Source organism: Pogoniulus pusillus, chromosome 16 (genome assembly GCF_015220805.1).
Source record: "Pogoniulus pusillus isolate bPogPus1 chromosome 16, bPogPus1.pri, whole genome shotgun sequence".
Taxonomy (NCBI): domain Eukaryota; kingdom Metazoa; phylum Chordata; class Aves; order Piciformes; family Lybiidae; genus Pogoniulus; species Pogoniulus pusillus.
Window position 1 is genome coordinate 11,326,784 of NC_087279.1, and position 17,229 is coordinate 11,344,012.

Here is a 17,229-nt window from a genome sequence, read left to right on the forward strand (position 1 = left end):
GCCACACTGTAACATGCTGGTAAAACAAGGACTGGATGAGAGTTCAAAAGCCTCAATTCAGCACCCAAATACACGGCAGACCTCTTTCAAAACAGCCATATGGTATGGCCCTGCCATTAGTAGTACTCCTTAAATAGCAGCCCTAAGAAGGCAGCTACTGAATGCTGAGATCTTTGTTCATGTGTGGAGACCAAGAGAGAAAACTAAACAGAATTACCAAGTGAGAAAACTAGACAGAATTCAACTGTTCTGTGTCTTTTATGCTTTGCTTTTATGTAAACACTACATCTCACACACAATGATTAGTATTGCTGACGTCTTCATTTGTGCACTGCAAGCCTGTCAGCCCGTGATTTCTCCTTTCCTATGTGTGACAAGAACAGCTCAAGGGTTTTTCTCCAATCTATTTGCTCTGTTCATAATCTCTTTTCTCTAGGAAGCTTTTTAGTTCTCACGGTCCTACCTGATCTGCTTGCCTTCCCGGACATCATACAACGAAAAAAAGACATCTGTATCTTCTCCAATTGTGTTGTAGGTGAAGCTCTTCAGACTGAGGAAGAAGTGATGAGGCACTGGCATACGGCAAGCTTCCCCATGACGCTGTCGAATCGTATCCACCTGATTGAAAGATGTGGAAATGATTTTCAGCTCTTCACAAATCAAAGACTTCATGTATTTTAACTGAGAATCCATGTTCTCTCCACCAAGTAAAAGCTTAATCTCAAGTATGTTTTACCTTAGAGACTCAGGCCAGATTAAGCTTTCCTCATCTCCGTGTTCCATTTTTAATTTGGATAGTTTGAGAGACCACAAGAAGCAGGCAAATATGAGATACATGGTTCATGCATTTGAAATTGATATTTATCAAATAAACTGAGTCAATCCTATTTCTCAAGTAATATCTTGACTCTGGTACTGAAAATGAGCCATAATAAGATGGTGCTAGGGTGGTTCTTAGTGATTTTCATTCAAAGCAGATGGATTTCAAAGTACGTAACATTTGTTACACTACTTCTTTTCAGCAGCTGAGGTTCATGTATGGAGGTCATTTAGAACCAGGTAGTATAGGCTAATACACCCTGCAGGGCATAACAAAAAGAAATCTTAACAAAGCTCAATTTTCATTGAGATTTCTTTTTGTTAAACATAATGCTTAGCATGAGCAATCAATAAAGTCAAACAGCAGAAAGATTTACATTTTGATTTAGTATACCAAGACCTATTGACAACACTGAAAATTGAATTGGAAAAATCTAATTAGAATTATTTATTATTTTTTACAGCCCTTTATATCCTTTATATGCTGATATTAATAAACAGCTGCAATATCCTAAGCTCACTAGGCTAGTCCCCTTCACATGCACAGACTGATACTAACAAAGAAAATCTTAACATTAACAGACTTTCAATCCAGATTTGTGTTAGCCTTAAAAAAAACAACTTCTAAAAATAGAGCTTAGAATGAACTTTATTCTGGATTTTAAATTAAATCCAGGTAAATCCTTTAAAGACAGGTACCTATGGAAGCAGACTTCTCTTGGAAAGATTAGATCCAGATTCCATAACCAGGAAAAAATTACACTATTACAGAAAGGTTATGTGAAACAGAAGCCTACTAAACCATGTGTTAGTAGGTGGAAAGAAAACTCACACAGAACAGCTGTTAGAGATAAGAAAAAGAGGTCTAAATCGAACTTTAAGTGGCTGAGGGATGCCTTCTTGACCTGGTCAATCTTCTGTGAAAGTCATCTACACGTAGGGACTCATCCAATCATCTCCATTACACCTTTACATATACTACCAAACACATAAAGATGACAAAAATTCTTATGTAGACAATGTTTACCTGTGATGTGCTCTGCTGGACACTGTGTCTACTTGACAAATGCTGTGGAGATACAAAATAGTAGTTTTAAACCTTTTTGAAAGTAAGAGACATTTGTATTCTGTGATTCTGTGACACTGTATCTGTGTAGCATTAGTATTTTAAAATACAACTCTTCAAGACCATTACCAACTTTTGACAGCCTGTTTTCACAGTGTATTATCACTCACAAGACCACTAGTTTTCCTAAGGGCTTCTCCCAGTTAAGCTATTCCTTAGCCTATCTACTTGAATTTATAGGTGATATTTACCTCAGCTTGTAAGGTAAATGGCTGTCACAAGCTAGACAGAACTTCCAACACTGTAGAAGCATTTTTTCTTTTGAAGAGTCCACTCTACTGTCTAATCCATGTTTTCTCTTGCTAAATGTGAAAAACCTCACCACTAATCCTCATGGACCAATATGTTGGCTATGAAAAGATGCATTTGTTGAAAGTATGGAGATCTGGAAAGAGGGATGGATTTGAGACTTCGTTTGAACTCTTTGCTCTGATCAGAAAACAAAATCCTTGGTAAATGCTTAAAGACTCATCTACAATTCCAGCCAGCTAATACCTGTACAAAGGCATCACTACAAAGTCCTACATCTCCAAATGGAACTTGGAGGATGATCCTGTGCTTAAAGCCCCTTATGCCACAAGGAGACATAATAATCAGAAAATGGACTTCAAGTCTCACTGAACCAATTTCATTTCCAAAGGGAGATTTAAATACTAATCTGAACTGAAAAGGTTTCAGTAGGCTTTAAAAAACATATCACTAATGATTCTGCCGTGCCTGTTATACACATATTCATCTTAACATTGGCATTTTTAACTAAAATATGAACAGTAACACTGCCTTGTTCATTCACTCCATCTCTAGCTTCTTATTGCATACCCAACATCTAATTCTGACCAAACATAGACAGAATGAACAGCACAACCTGCTGATGATCTCATAGCTTCAAAAGAGGTGAAAGCAGAAGTCCACAAAATATATTCAGCAATACTTTTTTCCAACTATGCCACTGTCTTTTACATAAGAAGTAAGACTTTTTATCACAGAGGAGGAGAGAAATTTCATAATCTGTCTAAATCCAAAAGATATTAAATGGCATATTTTGACATCTGTTTATGTTCACAGTTATAAAAACGTCCTCTGTCACATTGGCAGCAGAAGAAACAAAGACAAACTGTGGAGCTGGAAATTAAACTACTGCACTGTCTTCTGAATGTGAAAACTCTCTAAGTTTAGGTTGGATGAGTTGCCTCTTTAATCCTTTTGTCAACTGTTAAGAAATTATAAATCCTCATTCTAAAAATTAAAATAAAATCAGTTTTATCTCCCCTCCCCAAAGACAGTTACCTGCTACTGTGGTGTAAACTTAATAGGTAAGAATCATCCTCTTCAGCATATCTTTCTTCAAAATGCTGTCTGATGCTTAAATTGAATCCTTGTCATTGCAATTTAGGCCATCAGATTCTTGTCTTATCCATCAGTAGCACAAAAAGATTAATTACTTCATCTGGTGATTCCATTATAATACTCCCATCTTCTACAAAATCATCCAACCCACTTCAGAAGCCACAACTGTCTGCAGAAGTCAGTACCTTGCATTTTGGATTCTCACTTGTACCCTACACTTTTTGGATAATTTCTTCAATTTCTCTCTGTTATCTGGAATTTCAAATCTTTCCCTTCCAGGTACTGCCACATCCTGCTTTGTGGTATTTGCATATTTAGTAAGCATAATTCCTCTGCCAACATCCTGTCATTACTGAAACATGAAGCACTACAAAGTGGAAGATGGAACATGTCCAGAGAAGAGCAACAAAGCTGGTGAGGGGCCTGGAACGCAGCCCTATGAGGAGAGGCTGAGGGAGCTGGGGGCATGCAGCCTGGAGAAGAAGAGGCTCAGGGCAGACCTCATTGCTGTCTACAACTACCTGAAAGGAGGCTGTAGCCAGGTGGGAGTTGGTCTCTTCTCCCAGGGAACCAGTGACAGAACAAGGGGACACAGTCTCGAGTTGTGCCAGAGGAGGTCTAGGCTGGATGTTAGGAGGAAGTTCTTCACAGAGAGAGTGATTGGCACTGGAATGGGCTGCCCAGGGAGGTGGTGGAGTGACCATCCCTGGAGGTGTTCAAGGAAAGAGTGGATGAGGCATTTAGTGCCACAGTCTAGTTGACTGGATAGGGCTGGGGAACAGGTTGGACTGGATGATCTCGGAGGTGTCTTCCAACGTGGCTGATTCTATGACCACAATAGATTAACTTGATTCATCCCTATTTAAACTCCTCCTATTTAAATAAGTTACTGAAAACCATTCTTCACTTTTTTTTGAGCATGGGTTTTCTAATTAGCTTTGTGTTTACTTTATAGTAATTTCATCTAGAAATAACAACCTTAGGAGAATTTCAATTAAAAAAAAATCAATTAGCATCTTTATGAAAATCTAAATACAACATCAGCTGCTCTTCCTCTATCCACTAGACTCATTTATGTTCTGCAAGTAAACTTGAAACTTTTAAAAACTGCTTATTCTGAACAAGATCACAGTCACTATTGCTCACCTCCTTGTTGCAAATAATTGAGATTTTAAGTTTTCTTCTCCAGCATTTTTTCTAGGGACAGAATGATTACCAGATCCTCCTATCATTTTCTTAGAGATGTAAAGCATGCTTGCCCATTGTCAGTACTCTAGAACCTTACCCATCTTTCCAATCATTACCACCAATGTGCCTGATATGGCTTCTCTAGACATCCTAAACGAAATGCATGTAAGCCTAAATCTGCTGGAACTCATTACTACTTTATGAGGTGTTCAGGTGTGACCCCTTTCACTTTTCTCCAGGTGCTGTAAGTGATCTGGCAGTTTACCACCTTACCAGAGCTCGAAGAGAGCAAAAAAAGAACATTAAATGCACACTATTTTCTTGCATGATGTGCCAACTGTTTTCTTCCTTGTATAAAACCTCTTCAGTTTCCCAGTTAATACAAGTGCATTTATATGAAGCTGTTTTGTCTTAATTTGTGCACTGACTTTCTGATTTTTCTACTTACCCATTTGTGCTAGTCTATTATACTTTTCTATACCTCTGTTCTTCTATAGTTTCTGTAGTTGCTCTTGGTAGTCTTAATTTCTCTTTCTTTCCCTCTACAATTAAAGGCAATGTAGAATTTTAAATTTATCCAACTTGGCCTTTTAGTGAGTAGCTTGTGGCTTTATTTTTCATTTACTGAAAGAACTATCAATTCTCTTTACCTCTTTTTTCTCCAAACTTGCTTTATTTTATCTACCAGTATTAGTTTTTATTGTTGTTCTTCCTCCTTTCTTTCCTAATGATGCTTGGTAAGTGAAGCCTATTATTATCAAGTCAGTCTCAACCAAACTGCTTTCTGTCTTCATATTTCCAACCAACTACCTGCTAGGGATTAGAACCAAATGTGCACAAATCTGTCCTCCGACAATCTGTTTGGTTGAACAAACAAACAAAAATCCCAAAGAGATTTTCAAGAGCTTCCTGCACAGTTTGTGTCCAGTTGTTTTGCTTTTCTAGCAGAGTTCAGGCAGTTGCAGTCTTTATTTTCAAGTTTTGTAATTATTCATTCTTATTAACCTCATTTTCCATCTGAATAAAGAAGCAGCAATCATGAGGTGATGGCAGGATTAATTTGACACTTGCTTGTTTACTAGGAACCCAGGTAAAACTCACAATATTTTTTCAGGTAGTTGAAAGGACAGCTAAGATGTAGCAGTACTGCAGTTGGGCTATTCATGCATATACACAAACAAATACATTTATAGGAAAGCTAAACATATTTAACACCAGGCCTGAACATTCCTGAATTTTGCAAATGCCTCCAGACATCTGCGTCTTGTATTTTTTCTCACTAAGAAGAGTTATCCAGGTGTTCTAGGCATTATGCTGGACTTGTGTTGCTAAAAGACAACTTCAGTCTAGTGGCAACTCCAACACTGAGCTCTGTGGCAGAATTCTGACAAGGTACTTTTCCCACTATTTCAAAAGTGATGCAAATTTTTTTGGAAGTGTTCCACAATATTAGTTAAAATCATGAACACTGTCGTAAGCAAAGAGCAAGAAGCTTTCCTTCAGGAGGGAAGCAACAATTTCTGACAGATGCTGTGCATCCTGAAGGCAACAATATTTAGCTTGGAGAAGAATGTACACAAAGCACAACAGTTGTGACAAAGAAATTATTATAGTGGTCACAGAGTAGTCACAAAAATGAGAGCTAAAAAAGAATGTTCAACTTTTAAAATTGCTAAGAATCTGCTAAGTCTAATGGCTCTGGATAAAATGCCTGAATTTGTTGCAGATAGGAAAGGCTGATGTGTTACCTCATCCACTGTTCTGTTAATACAAGGCTGTTTTCTATGGTACATTTAACATTCTACAATCCTGCAAATATGAGAAAGTAAATTGGGCTCTCACAACTACTCCCACAAGATTATTTTACAACATAAAACCTCATTGCTCATCTGAGAATCCATTAAGCATTTTGCCAGGAGTAAGGAATATTATCTCCCTGGGTTTTTGTTAAATAATAAAACCCAAACCACACAGAAAACACCTAAAACAACAAAACCTCACCAGTACCTCTCTACTTCAGTTTCTGTCAAAGTTTAAAATAATAACAGGTTTTTCAGCTGTTTTGGTTCCCGAGATCCCTTTGTGACTATGAACTAGATGTGATTAGACAGCACTGTCTTCTTGAATCTACAAACTCAAGTGACAATGTAGAGCAAACTGACTAATGGTCATGTCCTGATACCAGCAAAGATCTGAGCAGCAAACTGTGCTGTGGACATTTTCTTCAGGACTAAGATGGGCGACATGATCAGACTACTCTGACAATTAAATTTTAGCTATTTGCTGTATTACAAGTAGTCAGAGTTAAAAAATCTTCACTAAGAAAACAGAGTATTAAAGCAATCCTATAAGCAATTCATCTTGTGCTCTCCAAGTCATTAGTGATTGGATTTTGTATGAAGTTTTCTATACTGTATTTGAAAAACTGCTGTAATAGCACCAAACTCCTCAGAAGACAGCAAATCAGGAACAAACATTAAAAATTAGTACTACAGAGTGCTGTACTTCAGTATTTCTTATGTAGCAAACTTTACTTCTTTCCATGAAATTCACTGTCATACGCTGCAAATACAAAACAGCAACGGTGGCACACAGCCTGCTTACCAAGCATGCCTTTGTTTTAGGGAGAAGTGCATATTGCATATCAAGAAACCCCACCTAAACGTGGATCTATCACTCCCTAATCTCAGACAGCTGAAAGTCAAAAACATTTTAAAATAGAAAATTAAAAGTTTACTAGAAGTGAGTGTAATGGTAACAATATTTATGTACAACACCCACTATTTTCTTTGAAAGATATTAAGCTAAAAAGTTGTATTAAAGTAACTGCTGTGGAATGGTTTTGCTTTGGTTTGTTTTTTTTTCTGTTTTAAGTGAAGGAGCATCTCAGGGAAGATGTGCATTCACTTTCCACTGAACATCACCTGCTCTTCCTCCTTTTACAGTTACATCATGATACAAAACAAAGTTGACTGTATTACCTAGTCCTACTAAGAAATCAAACCTCCTCCAGTTTTCATACCATGATAATTTGTAAATTGAAATTAAAATGTACATAAGCCTGCCACTTCTGACAGAAAGTGGATCCATTCTTATTAACCTCAGGGTAGTAGAGACACTGACTATGCTAATGATTAGAGTGCAAATGAATAAGATATTTGGCTTGTGACACTATTCTAATCAAGAGAACTAGGTAAGAGTAAAGAACAGGAATGTTTCCCTTCTTTCCCTCCCAAAGTGAAAGCTCTAGAGAATCTCCCATGGATTTCTTACCATTTTATACAGATCCGAAACACTGATCTGATCTGAATCCACAACCTCAAAGTCCTTCCGAGGAACTAAATCCAGACCCAAATGTCTGCAAAAGAGAAGGCAGGGACAGTGGTCAGTGTAATACATCAGCATTCACTGTTCACTACAACAGGTCCTCAAGGGCAAACACACCAGAAATACTGAGTTAGTTCAGTCTTTTTGAAATTGTAAATTATTGAATAGATAATCTTTATAATTCAATTCAGACACAAGGCAAAACAAACCACCATGAACCCTTTGCTTTTTATTCACTGTCTTCAGCAGAGCTATAGCTAATAATGCTTGTTGAAGTTTTTGGCCAATATGTTAGTGCAGTACCCACAGCAAGTTAATTTCACGTGCATAAATGTGATAGGCAAATAAAGTTAGTGCTCTGGTTTCTGCTGCCATATTGGAGTAGGTTTCTTTGTTACATAATGAAAAAGTTCTATTAGTAACCCTGTTCAAATGTCCAAACAGAAACCGTGCCTTGGGAAGCTGCTATGAAATTCCTGGTGTATCCTCCAGCTTTATCCCCATCTAGACACAGTACAGCTAATAGAAAAATTACTCTGAATTAAAATAAAATCTGGTCTCAAATCAAATATATTGACTGTTTCTTTTAGAAAGTACATCAGTGCAAAGATGATGACTAGTTAAGAAATTCTGTACTGAAGAAGGCAGTTCAGGTCACAGCAGCGAGTAGTAGACATAATAAGGTATTTTGCATCCAGACAAATAAACAAGCAATAATTAACAATTAATTAATGAGAGGCTGCAGAGCAAGACAACATAAAAGGCATCAAACCTTAAATTTTGCTCTGTAGATTCTCAGTTCTGAGGAATTCAGAGTTCCAATCACTACAACAGAAACCTATTCTAAACGCATGTATTAGGAGCAAAATTAAAGATACACAAATTAATTTTCTAAATTTCATCTTATGTAACTCTGGCAATTCATTTACAAATATTTTTAACTGGAATTCTTAATAGTCTTAAAGAGAAAGATTGGGAAGAGCTGCCCTTCTGGACCAACTTTGCACTCCTATCACTAACTATACAAGAAAAGCAAATGTCAACTCAGTTTTGTAATCAGAGCACAAAACATTCTTCACAGGCTTGTTCCTGATAGCAAATGAAAAAAATTATTGGAAAAAGCCTCTAAAGTACTGCAGAATAATTGTATGGTGCAATAAACAAAAGCCTCCAGGCAATAGTGTGTCTCTTTCGGAGCAATTAATTTGAAACAACAGCAAGGAAGAACCAGTGGCTTGTATGAAGCCCAGTTACCTTTGCTGATCACTGCTCTTAATCATTTCCCTTAAGTTCCCCAACTCCATAATTCTTTTTGAAATTTTGCTTATTTGGGTTCTCCTTTTTCAGTGGTATCCTTAAAGCATCGTATCTCAGAAACACAGCTCAGCCCTTGTCCACTTGCTGGCAAACAACTATTAGGCAGAACTGTAATTGCAAAGGCGATTAACAAAAATATTGTACTGATAAACTGTAGTTTCTTAGTTCTTTGCCAAAATCAATTATATAGTCAGTGGGAAAAAAGGAATAATTCTCCTTTTTAAATGCAGTTCTCATGCCAAATATTATTTTCTGAACACTAGGCTAAATTGTGAAAGTGATAGTTACACCTTTCATACACTTTGTTTTGCTTAAACCCCTCAAATGTGAGTTACTCATGGCCTGAGACCAATATCTGAAAACTGCAGCCGCAAAGACGATAATTACTGTATCTGTTTACTGAATGAGAAAGATTAAAATAAGGCAGCACTAGGGAATCCTTACCTGTAAGCTGCCCTTTGAGTCTACTCAGAATAGAAAGCCCAAAAATATGAAGAGCTAAAAACGGTAACCAGAAACATGCAGAGTCCACTTCAAAGCTTTTAAATTATGTCAATGCTGATCATATCCACTGATAATTTTTCTGAATGCGAGTATCTAAATCACATCCAAATTACTTTGCCATTCACATGTGCACTCATTCCTGTTGTGGTTTAACCTCTAGAGTATATTCATAAAGAGCTTCTCCTCAATAAAGATAGTAACAAACTATTTCTTAATAACATCTTCAAAACGACTTGTAGGTGCCTTACAGTCCCAATGCACTTCCAAAGTACTATTAAAGTTTTACAGAAAAAAACTGCCCAGGCTAATTCTAGTCTGATTTTGCTCTATTCTCATCATTACAACCCCCTAGAGAACAGAGGTCAAACAGTGATTGGGCTCATTACTCAACACATGACGAAAGTATTATCTTCTACCTAATAATATGTCCAACACCACTGCAGAAGCATCCCTCTGAAACTTATCTGACATCCTATTTTTAGTTAAAACCCTTACTGCTACAGATTTCCAGCCCAGAAGATTCTCATTCTCTGATCCTGCACAGTACTTGCTCCCACGAAATATAGGTGGGTTTTTTGCTTTACTACGAACACGCTGTCATTTATTGTGCAGGTGGAAGTTCAGGTTTATGCATCTTATTTGTATCAATTATTTTCTGTCCGTGAAGGACTGACAACATCATGCTTCAAACATCAATGACAGTCAGCAGCCCACTTCCATTCCCTGTTATCAAACAATGTGGGAATATAAGAGGACCAGCCGCCAATCAGCATCTCTCCAAAGCTTAGCATGCATAAAAATTAGATGACATGCTGGTTTGTTTATTTGACAGTTCTGCTCTCCACAATACTTTATTTTACAAGCAAATTCATGTGCTTTCTTCTTCATCCAGTTTTAAAAATATTTCCCAAGTATAAGCTACAGAATATCCCTGAGCCTCAATTACCTCTTGATAGCATACATCTGGAATGAATCCAGCTGACATTTAGCTATGCCTCCTCTACAGACACATAAGTCTTCAGAATTTTCCTTTCTTTAGAAAACTAAATAAATACTTTTTTTTTTTTAAATCCACCACTCTAGATACATTTCCTTCAAGTAATTTGAAGACAAGCTGACAGATAAAAATATTAGTATTTTTAATACTGCAAGGGCTGAACATACAATTCCACTTCGGGTTAAGTGGGCTTCTAGAGCAAACTGGCTCGAGTTTAACAGTAATTGCAAAGAATTATCCTAATTTCTAGCATTTTTATTTATTTGCATTACAAATGCCACACCCATTTAGAATCCACAAAATGACAAGTCACAACAACTCTTCCTAGAAGAGCTTTGCAGAAATATCTCATTTAACTAAGAAAGTCCTTAAGATACATATCGAGTCTTGAAGAAGATTGGGAGAACTCAACACATTTCCAGTGTAATAATCTTTGACTGAGAAGTGACATAAGCACACAAACTCATCTTGTTCATGCCTTTTGTTTGTTCAAAATCTTCAAGTATAGATGGCTTCCCCTCCTCTACCCTGTTTCTGAGCATGAACACAAAGTTCCTATCCTACATTTATAGGGAAGGAAATGTCTCCTCTTGGTATAAAAGGAAAGTGATCGTGCTCAAAAATTTGGATGTGTTTTGACAGGTACTGTTTGACAGGTATTAATCTGAAAGTATCCATCCTGAAGATCACTTAAGATGAATATTTCTTTGAAGTCATTTAACTTAAAAAAAATCAGAGGCCTTTCTGTTAAATGAGGTATGCACATACTGCTGCTATTTTTTGCACTGAGGCAGGAAAGGATTCACGTTTCAGATAGAAGATATGTAAGGCAGACCCCTTCAACTCTTTTGATGCAGAACAATTTTCAATAGTAAAAAAATTCAATTCTCATTTCCCACTCTAAGCATTAGTCAAAGTTGAAAATTTACCCATTTATTAAAAAAAATAATTCAAAATCAAGTTTCAGTTTTACTTGCAAGGTGATTAAAAATTAGATTTAGGACTGCAGATTTCATTTCATAACACCACCTAAAGTAAGATGGTGAACTGCACGCTTCAGCTTCAAATGTTTGCTTCCTGTGCTATAATGTTTTCCTTGTAAATTACAACCATTGGACACTTCCAATGGTATTTCAGACATCAACAGGTTAATATTCTAATAAACTGTATTAGAGTGAAAGATGCAAAAAGACCCACAAAATTATTTGTACTATCCTGTATAAAACGTAGCAAGATATGCTAGAAAAGTGATCATGTGTTGAGTTTTCTCACTGAAACAAACAGAAGACTGCTCAAAACTGAAACTCAAGAAACACAAAGCTGCTCATCTGAAGGTAGAAAACTCTGCTCTTTTGAGCAATTGGGAGATATATACATAAAATATATACATACAGCTGCAAGACCAGTTGCTGTATGAATAGAAAACCAAACTGGGGAATACTGGAAGAAGTAATACAACATCATAAAAAGGATGCAGCCAGGATCATATTTTGTACTGGGGAAAAAGAATGTCTAAGCAGTGGAAAATTGAATGACTACAGTAAGTGAAAATCATTACTGTATTTTAAGAATGACTAGCAGCAATACAAAAGGTTAGCAGTAATAACTGTAGAATAAATTATATTCCTGCTTTTTTAGTAGACCTAACTACAAAGTTTATTAGTATTTAGACTAAGCATTCAAAAATAAGAAAAAAAGCAGTTTACTGTAGTAGTTTTGAAAACAGTCTAAATTAATTCTTTAACTACAAATCCAAAGAATGTGTCTGTACCCTGTTTTCCACAAACTCTTGTGAGAACACAGGCATGACTGCCAGAACCACTGCCAGCATATTTAAGGGAAACTGACACCAGTTTAACCAACTGAAAGAAATCCACTAGTGGAGACAAAGTGTGAATTGCATGTTTGCACCCTTCCCCAATAATACAATGCATGCACGATTAAGGTCAGGATCAAAGTAGCTTTACACAAAAGCAGCACACATGCTGCATCTTAGATGTCTAAGCTTACCCGTTTCCTGAAAGCAAACTGGTCACAGAGTGTCTCCTATTTGATTGCACTCTCTCAAATAACTACAGTCTGGCTCGAATTGTATGTATTTAAGCTTCTCAGTTAACATTAATGCATGCTAATGGCACCATTATTTATTTATTTATTTATTTGCAAATCTGAAGTAGGTCACAGCAAGCACTGAACATGTTATTTGAGAAAGGGCAGTATTATGTGAACATGCATATGAAAGTCATGGTCAGTGTGAGTGCCACGATAAAACTCAGGGAAGGGAGATAAAAGAAAGTGACAAAATAATCTCAAAAATTCTATGGAAAAGAGTGATCTTGCAAGAAGATCTTTTGCCAAGAGTTAGGGCTGGGCTGGCCTCTAGATGACTGACAGATGCTCTCTATAAACTCTCCTAGAGGTTTGTATTTAAATACTGCATCGTGTAGAGATTAACTATCCTTTCAATCAACCCTCTCAAATTTCTATGCAGTTTCTTTATTGATACCCTCTTCTGCTTCAGGATGTATCTCTGACACCATATACCTCTTTCTCTAGGGAGGTCAGTAGCTGCTCATATGTAGTAAAAAAAACAGAAGTACTTTTTTCTTAAACAAATATCCTAAGCAGATGAATTTAATCACGAGCACAGTTAAATTTATGTATTTCACTGGTGCTTCCTAACAGTTGTCATGCATTAGATTTTCATTGTAGTTTAAAAGTACTTAAATTATGACATTTAAAAGGTATCAACTAAACAAATAAACAACAATTTTAAAAGATGTCTACAGCCACCTCATCAAGTAACTTTTTTTCACTAACGCTGTACTGCTGTCTACTCACCTCATCCTGTCTTCTTACAGCATTTTTGCAGCTTCCTGTTGCTAATTTCATCATCTTTGAGCAAAAACATCTAAGCAAAATGTTCAAAAATAGTCTCTTGGTTCCCATTCCCTGTACTGGGAATGATAATGGATATTATCTGTAACTGCGCACTGTAAAACTAACAGATTGCATCAAGTCATTGTTCTTGTTGAAAGAAAGCTCTGAAGGACATGAGAGAAATAAAATGTAGCATGGGAGGCTGTTGTCAATGTATTCAAGTAAGTCTCTCAGAGGGAATTCTGAAGTAGGTGACTAAGGAATAGTTATAACAAGGACCTGCTTGTGACAAACACTTGCTTCCTAAGACGACATTGCTTTAGCAAGGGGGTTGGACTAGATGATATCCAGAGGTCACTTCCAACTCCCCACCATGCTGCGACTCTGCAACTTTCTCTCCTAATTGTCAACTCACAGAATTTCTTCCTGCTCTCCATGCACTACCTAGCACTAATTCTACTCCTAGTTGAGTAGTTGAAAAGCAGTCACTATATCCCTGCGGAGGGTGGTATTTCCTTTGAAAAGGTCATGTGTGTGCCCTGCAAAACTTACCTGCCTGACACACTGTATCTCAGATCAAAACCAATTCTGGTGAAGGGCTACTTTTTGTCTAATGGCTTCTCTCAGAATTGAAGTTATCTTTGGCTCTAAAGCAAACTCTCCACAAATTCAACATGGAATTGGCCAAGGAGAATCTAGACCTCTGAGAAAATCTAAATATCACAGCTTCAATTCCTATGTCACCATGGACAGGTGAGCACCTCTGCTTACTGCACCAATCATTAACATACTTCTTCAATTGGAAAAATGTGAGTTAAGTACCTATCAACACATCCTCCCGTGCCAAATATTCAGTACATCAATGCAAAGCAAGTACAGTGACCTAATCCTTTCCAAAATGCAAACAGCCTTAGAAAAAAAGCCAATTAATAAGGAGACAGCTCATTTAAAACTAACAGTAGAAAAACTATGCAATAAACTCACTGTAAAAAGTTGTACTTGATTTCCAAAGCATCAAATATTCTACCTGCATACAAATACTACTGAAAGGAAAAAGTTGTTGTGTTGGTTTGCTTATTTTTAATTTTAAATAAAATAATTAGAATAAAGAGTACCCAGCTGGTACCTGTACTTACTCATTGCCCCAGTCCAGCCTCACTGTGAGGTGCCTCTTGACCTCTCGCACCTGATCCTGTGTCAAGTGACCTGACAGCAGCTGTCTACGTAGGTCAATGAGCTCATTCATCACATGCCGTAGTTTGTAGAAAAGATCTACCTTATGTTTCTGTAAAGGTATATTTTGGGGAGGAGAGGGGGGAGAAAGTGATATAGAAGGAAAGGAGGAGAGGGAGAAAGGGGATGGGGGAGGAGGAGAGTTTAATAAGCGTGGAAAGAGTGTGAGAAAGAAAAAGAAAGAGAAGAGAGAAAGAGATATTAATAAGTCACCAAATTCTCATGCAATTACCTTAGACGAACGTTAAATTCAGTTCATACAAGCTTTAAAATACTTATACCAAAAAGCAGTGCTAACTGAGTAACTTTCTCTTTCTAAATTTTAGGCTTAATCCACTACAGGGTTCATTTTCTGATGGAGGCTAATAAGAGGCTTCATTAGGTGCAACAGGGACCACTTACTCCAATCATACAAATTCAAAGGTCTAGATCTGAAGCAACAGAGAGGTGAAGAAGTTTGCTTTCTGCTAGCAGCTAACTTGATGTCTCTGTGCAGTCACCACAACAGAAAACCACTTTTAATATCTTTGATATTCAACTGCTAAAATTTACCCACGTATCTGTTAGGTAGGAGGGTATGAATATTCACTACCTGCATTCTAAAAGGCTCTAAAGTTGTTAATGACAAATTCCACCTGCAAAACTACTTTAAGAGTATCATTACTGCAGACAGTAAAAAAAAAACCTCCAGAGCATCACCAGCAAAACCCAAAAAACTAACACCACAGTCTTTTCTAGAAGAACCAGTATTCTGCAATTGTGAAAACAACCCTAACAAACAAAAGCCAAAGACAAACCCGTAAAACACAGGCAGAAATGGAAATACTTCTTTCCTCTGCAATAAATAACTACATAAAGTCCAAATAAGGCAGTTCTGAGGTTAACAAAGGCTACCTTGTAAGCACTGAGAAAGCAAAGAAGGGTGTCCAAACAACTAACCTGCTATGTAAGAATTGTGTGTCAAAGCAGCACTTGTGTCTCATACTGCCTGAAATGATGCATGGAATGAGGATCTCCAGTTAAAAATAAATTTTAAAAGTATTTCTTAGTGCATTTAAATGCTTGCTTCAATCCCATTCCTGTCTGTATGCAAAACTGGAACTATCTGAATCTCACTGACTATATCGACTATAACTGAGACTCAGCAAGCCAGCTTTGTCTTGATTGTATTTCATTGTGAGTGTTTTATAAAACCTCTAAATAAAGATACCTGCATTTATCAAGACTGGATCTGAAAGAGGAGCATTCACAGATGTCTAATATTTGTATATCCCAATATGTAAATATTTTCTACTGCAATATGTTATTGGGGGGAGGGAGGACAATCACTTGTCTTAGCAAAAAAGAATTTCCATCTCCTACAAGACCACTAGATTTGTTAAGCCTTTGGAAAATAGATTATAATGCAATTCATTTTGCTCAACAACTTGTTAATTTCTCTGAACCTGACTGCACATCTGTTTTGCTGAATCAGGTTAAGCACAGATGGCATCATCATCTGTTCTTACCAAAAATTTTTTGAGATTGAAAGATGTACAATTTCTCAAGTATGAATAAACACTGGTTCTGACCCCACCCCACCCCCCCCCAAAAAAAAAAAAAACAAACCACCAAAATACAGACACCAGATCCATCAGAAGACATATATATCCAGGACTGAAAACACTTATTCCAGGAAGATAATCATGATAAACAAAAATTTACTAGATTTGTGGTTTATTTTCATTGAAAGTGGTCCAAGTTAAATCCTATACAAGCTAAAAAAGATAGTAGGTATAGAATATGTTCATTTTCATATGGTCTTGATGTGAATGAGAAAAGGTTGCAACTTCTTCCAATGCAAGACAAAGACAGTGAATTTTTGGACTACTGAACAAGCAAATTAGGTACATGCCAACATACAACAGCTGGCAAAGAAATTATCGGGAGAATCAACTCTGAAATCATCATATTCAAACTTCCCAAATGAGCCTGCTGAAAGAGCCACTCTTGCAATAATGGTTCAGAGCTATCAATAAACTCAGGTCCAGAACACTATGCTGGTGAATTTACTCTATGTTCTGGAGTTATAGTAGTATAAGACATATTTACTCCAAATACAAATAAATGAGACTGCAGAATACCATTTCAGAAGATTCACATTAGATCCTACACAATGATGAAAAAGGAAAACTCTCAAGCCTCTCTTGAACCTCAAACCTCTTTTGTGTTCTATGATAATAAAAACAGACCCTGGTCAATTTTAGTTCTCAAGGAAAAAAAAAAAATCCATCTACTTTAAATAGAATGATCAAGCATTGCTGGACTAAACATACAGGTTTGATGTATGGCTCCTTTTCATAAAACACAAGGTTGCCTAGAAGGAAGAAAGGGATCAGAAAGTGGAAAGCCTGAGAAGCCCTAGCTGTTACCACAGGCAGAGAGCTACGAAGTGAACCACAGATACAAGACCCCTGAAAGTGAAGGAAAATGCTCATGAGAAAGAAAGAAA

At 36.9% G+C, this 17,229-nt stretch overlaps 1 protein-coding gene across 10 annotated transcripts in view; it reads right to left on the reverse strand.

The window, feature by feature from the left end:
• The window catches only part of DOCK3 (dedicator of cytokinesis 3), a 205,719-nt gene that overhangs the window by 124,291 nt on the left and 64,199 nt on the right, over positions 1–17,229 (reverse strand). For all 10 annotated transcript variants that reach the window (XM_064156479.1, XM_064156478.1, XM_064156477.1 and 7 more), the window contains 4 exons: positions 14,642–14,790; positions 7,754–7,838; positions 1,847–1,888; positions 464–618 (listed from right to left, as the gene is read on the reverse strand). In XM_064156479.1, the coding sequence (XP_064012549.1) occupies positions 464–618; positions 1,847–1,888; positions 7,754–7,838; positions 14,642–14,790 (431 nt within the window). The remainder of the gene's footprint in view (positions 1–463; positions 619–1,846; positions 1,889–7,753; positions 7,839–14,641; positions 14,791–17,229) is intronic.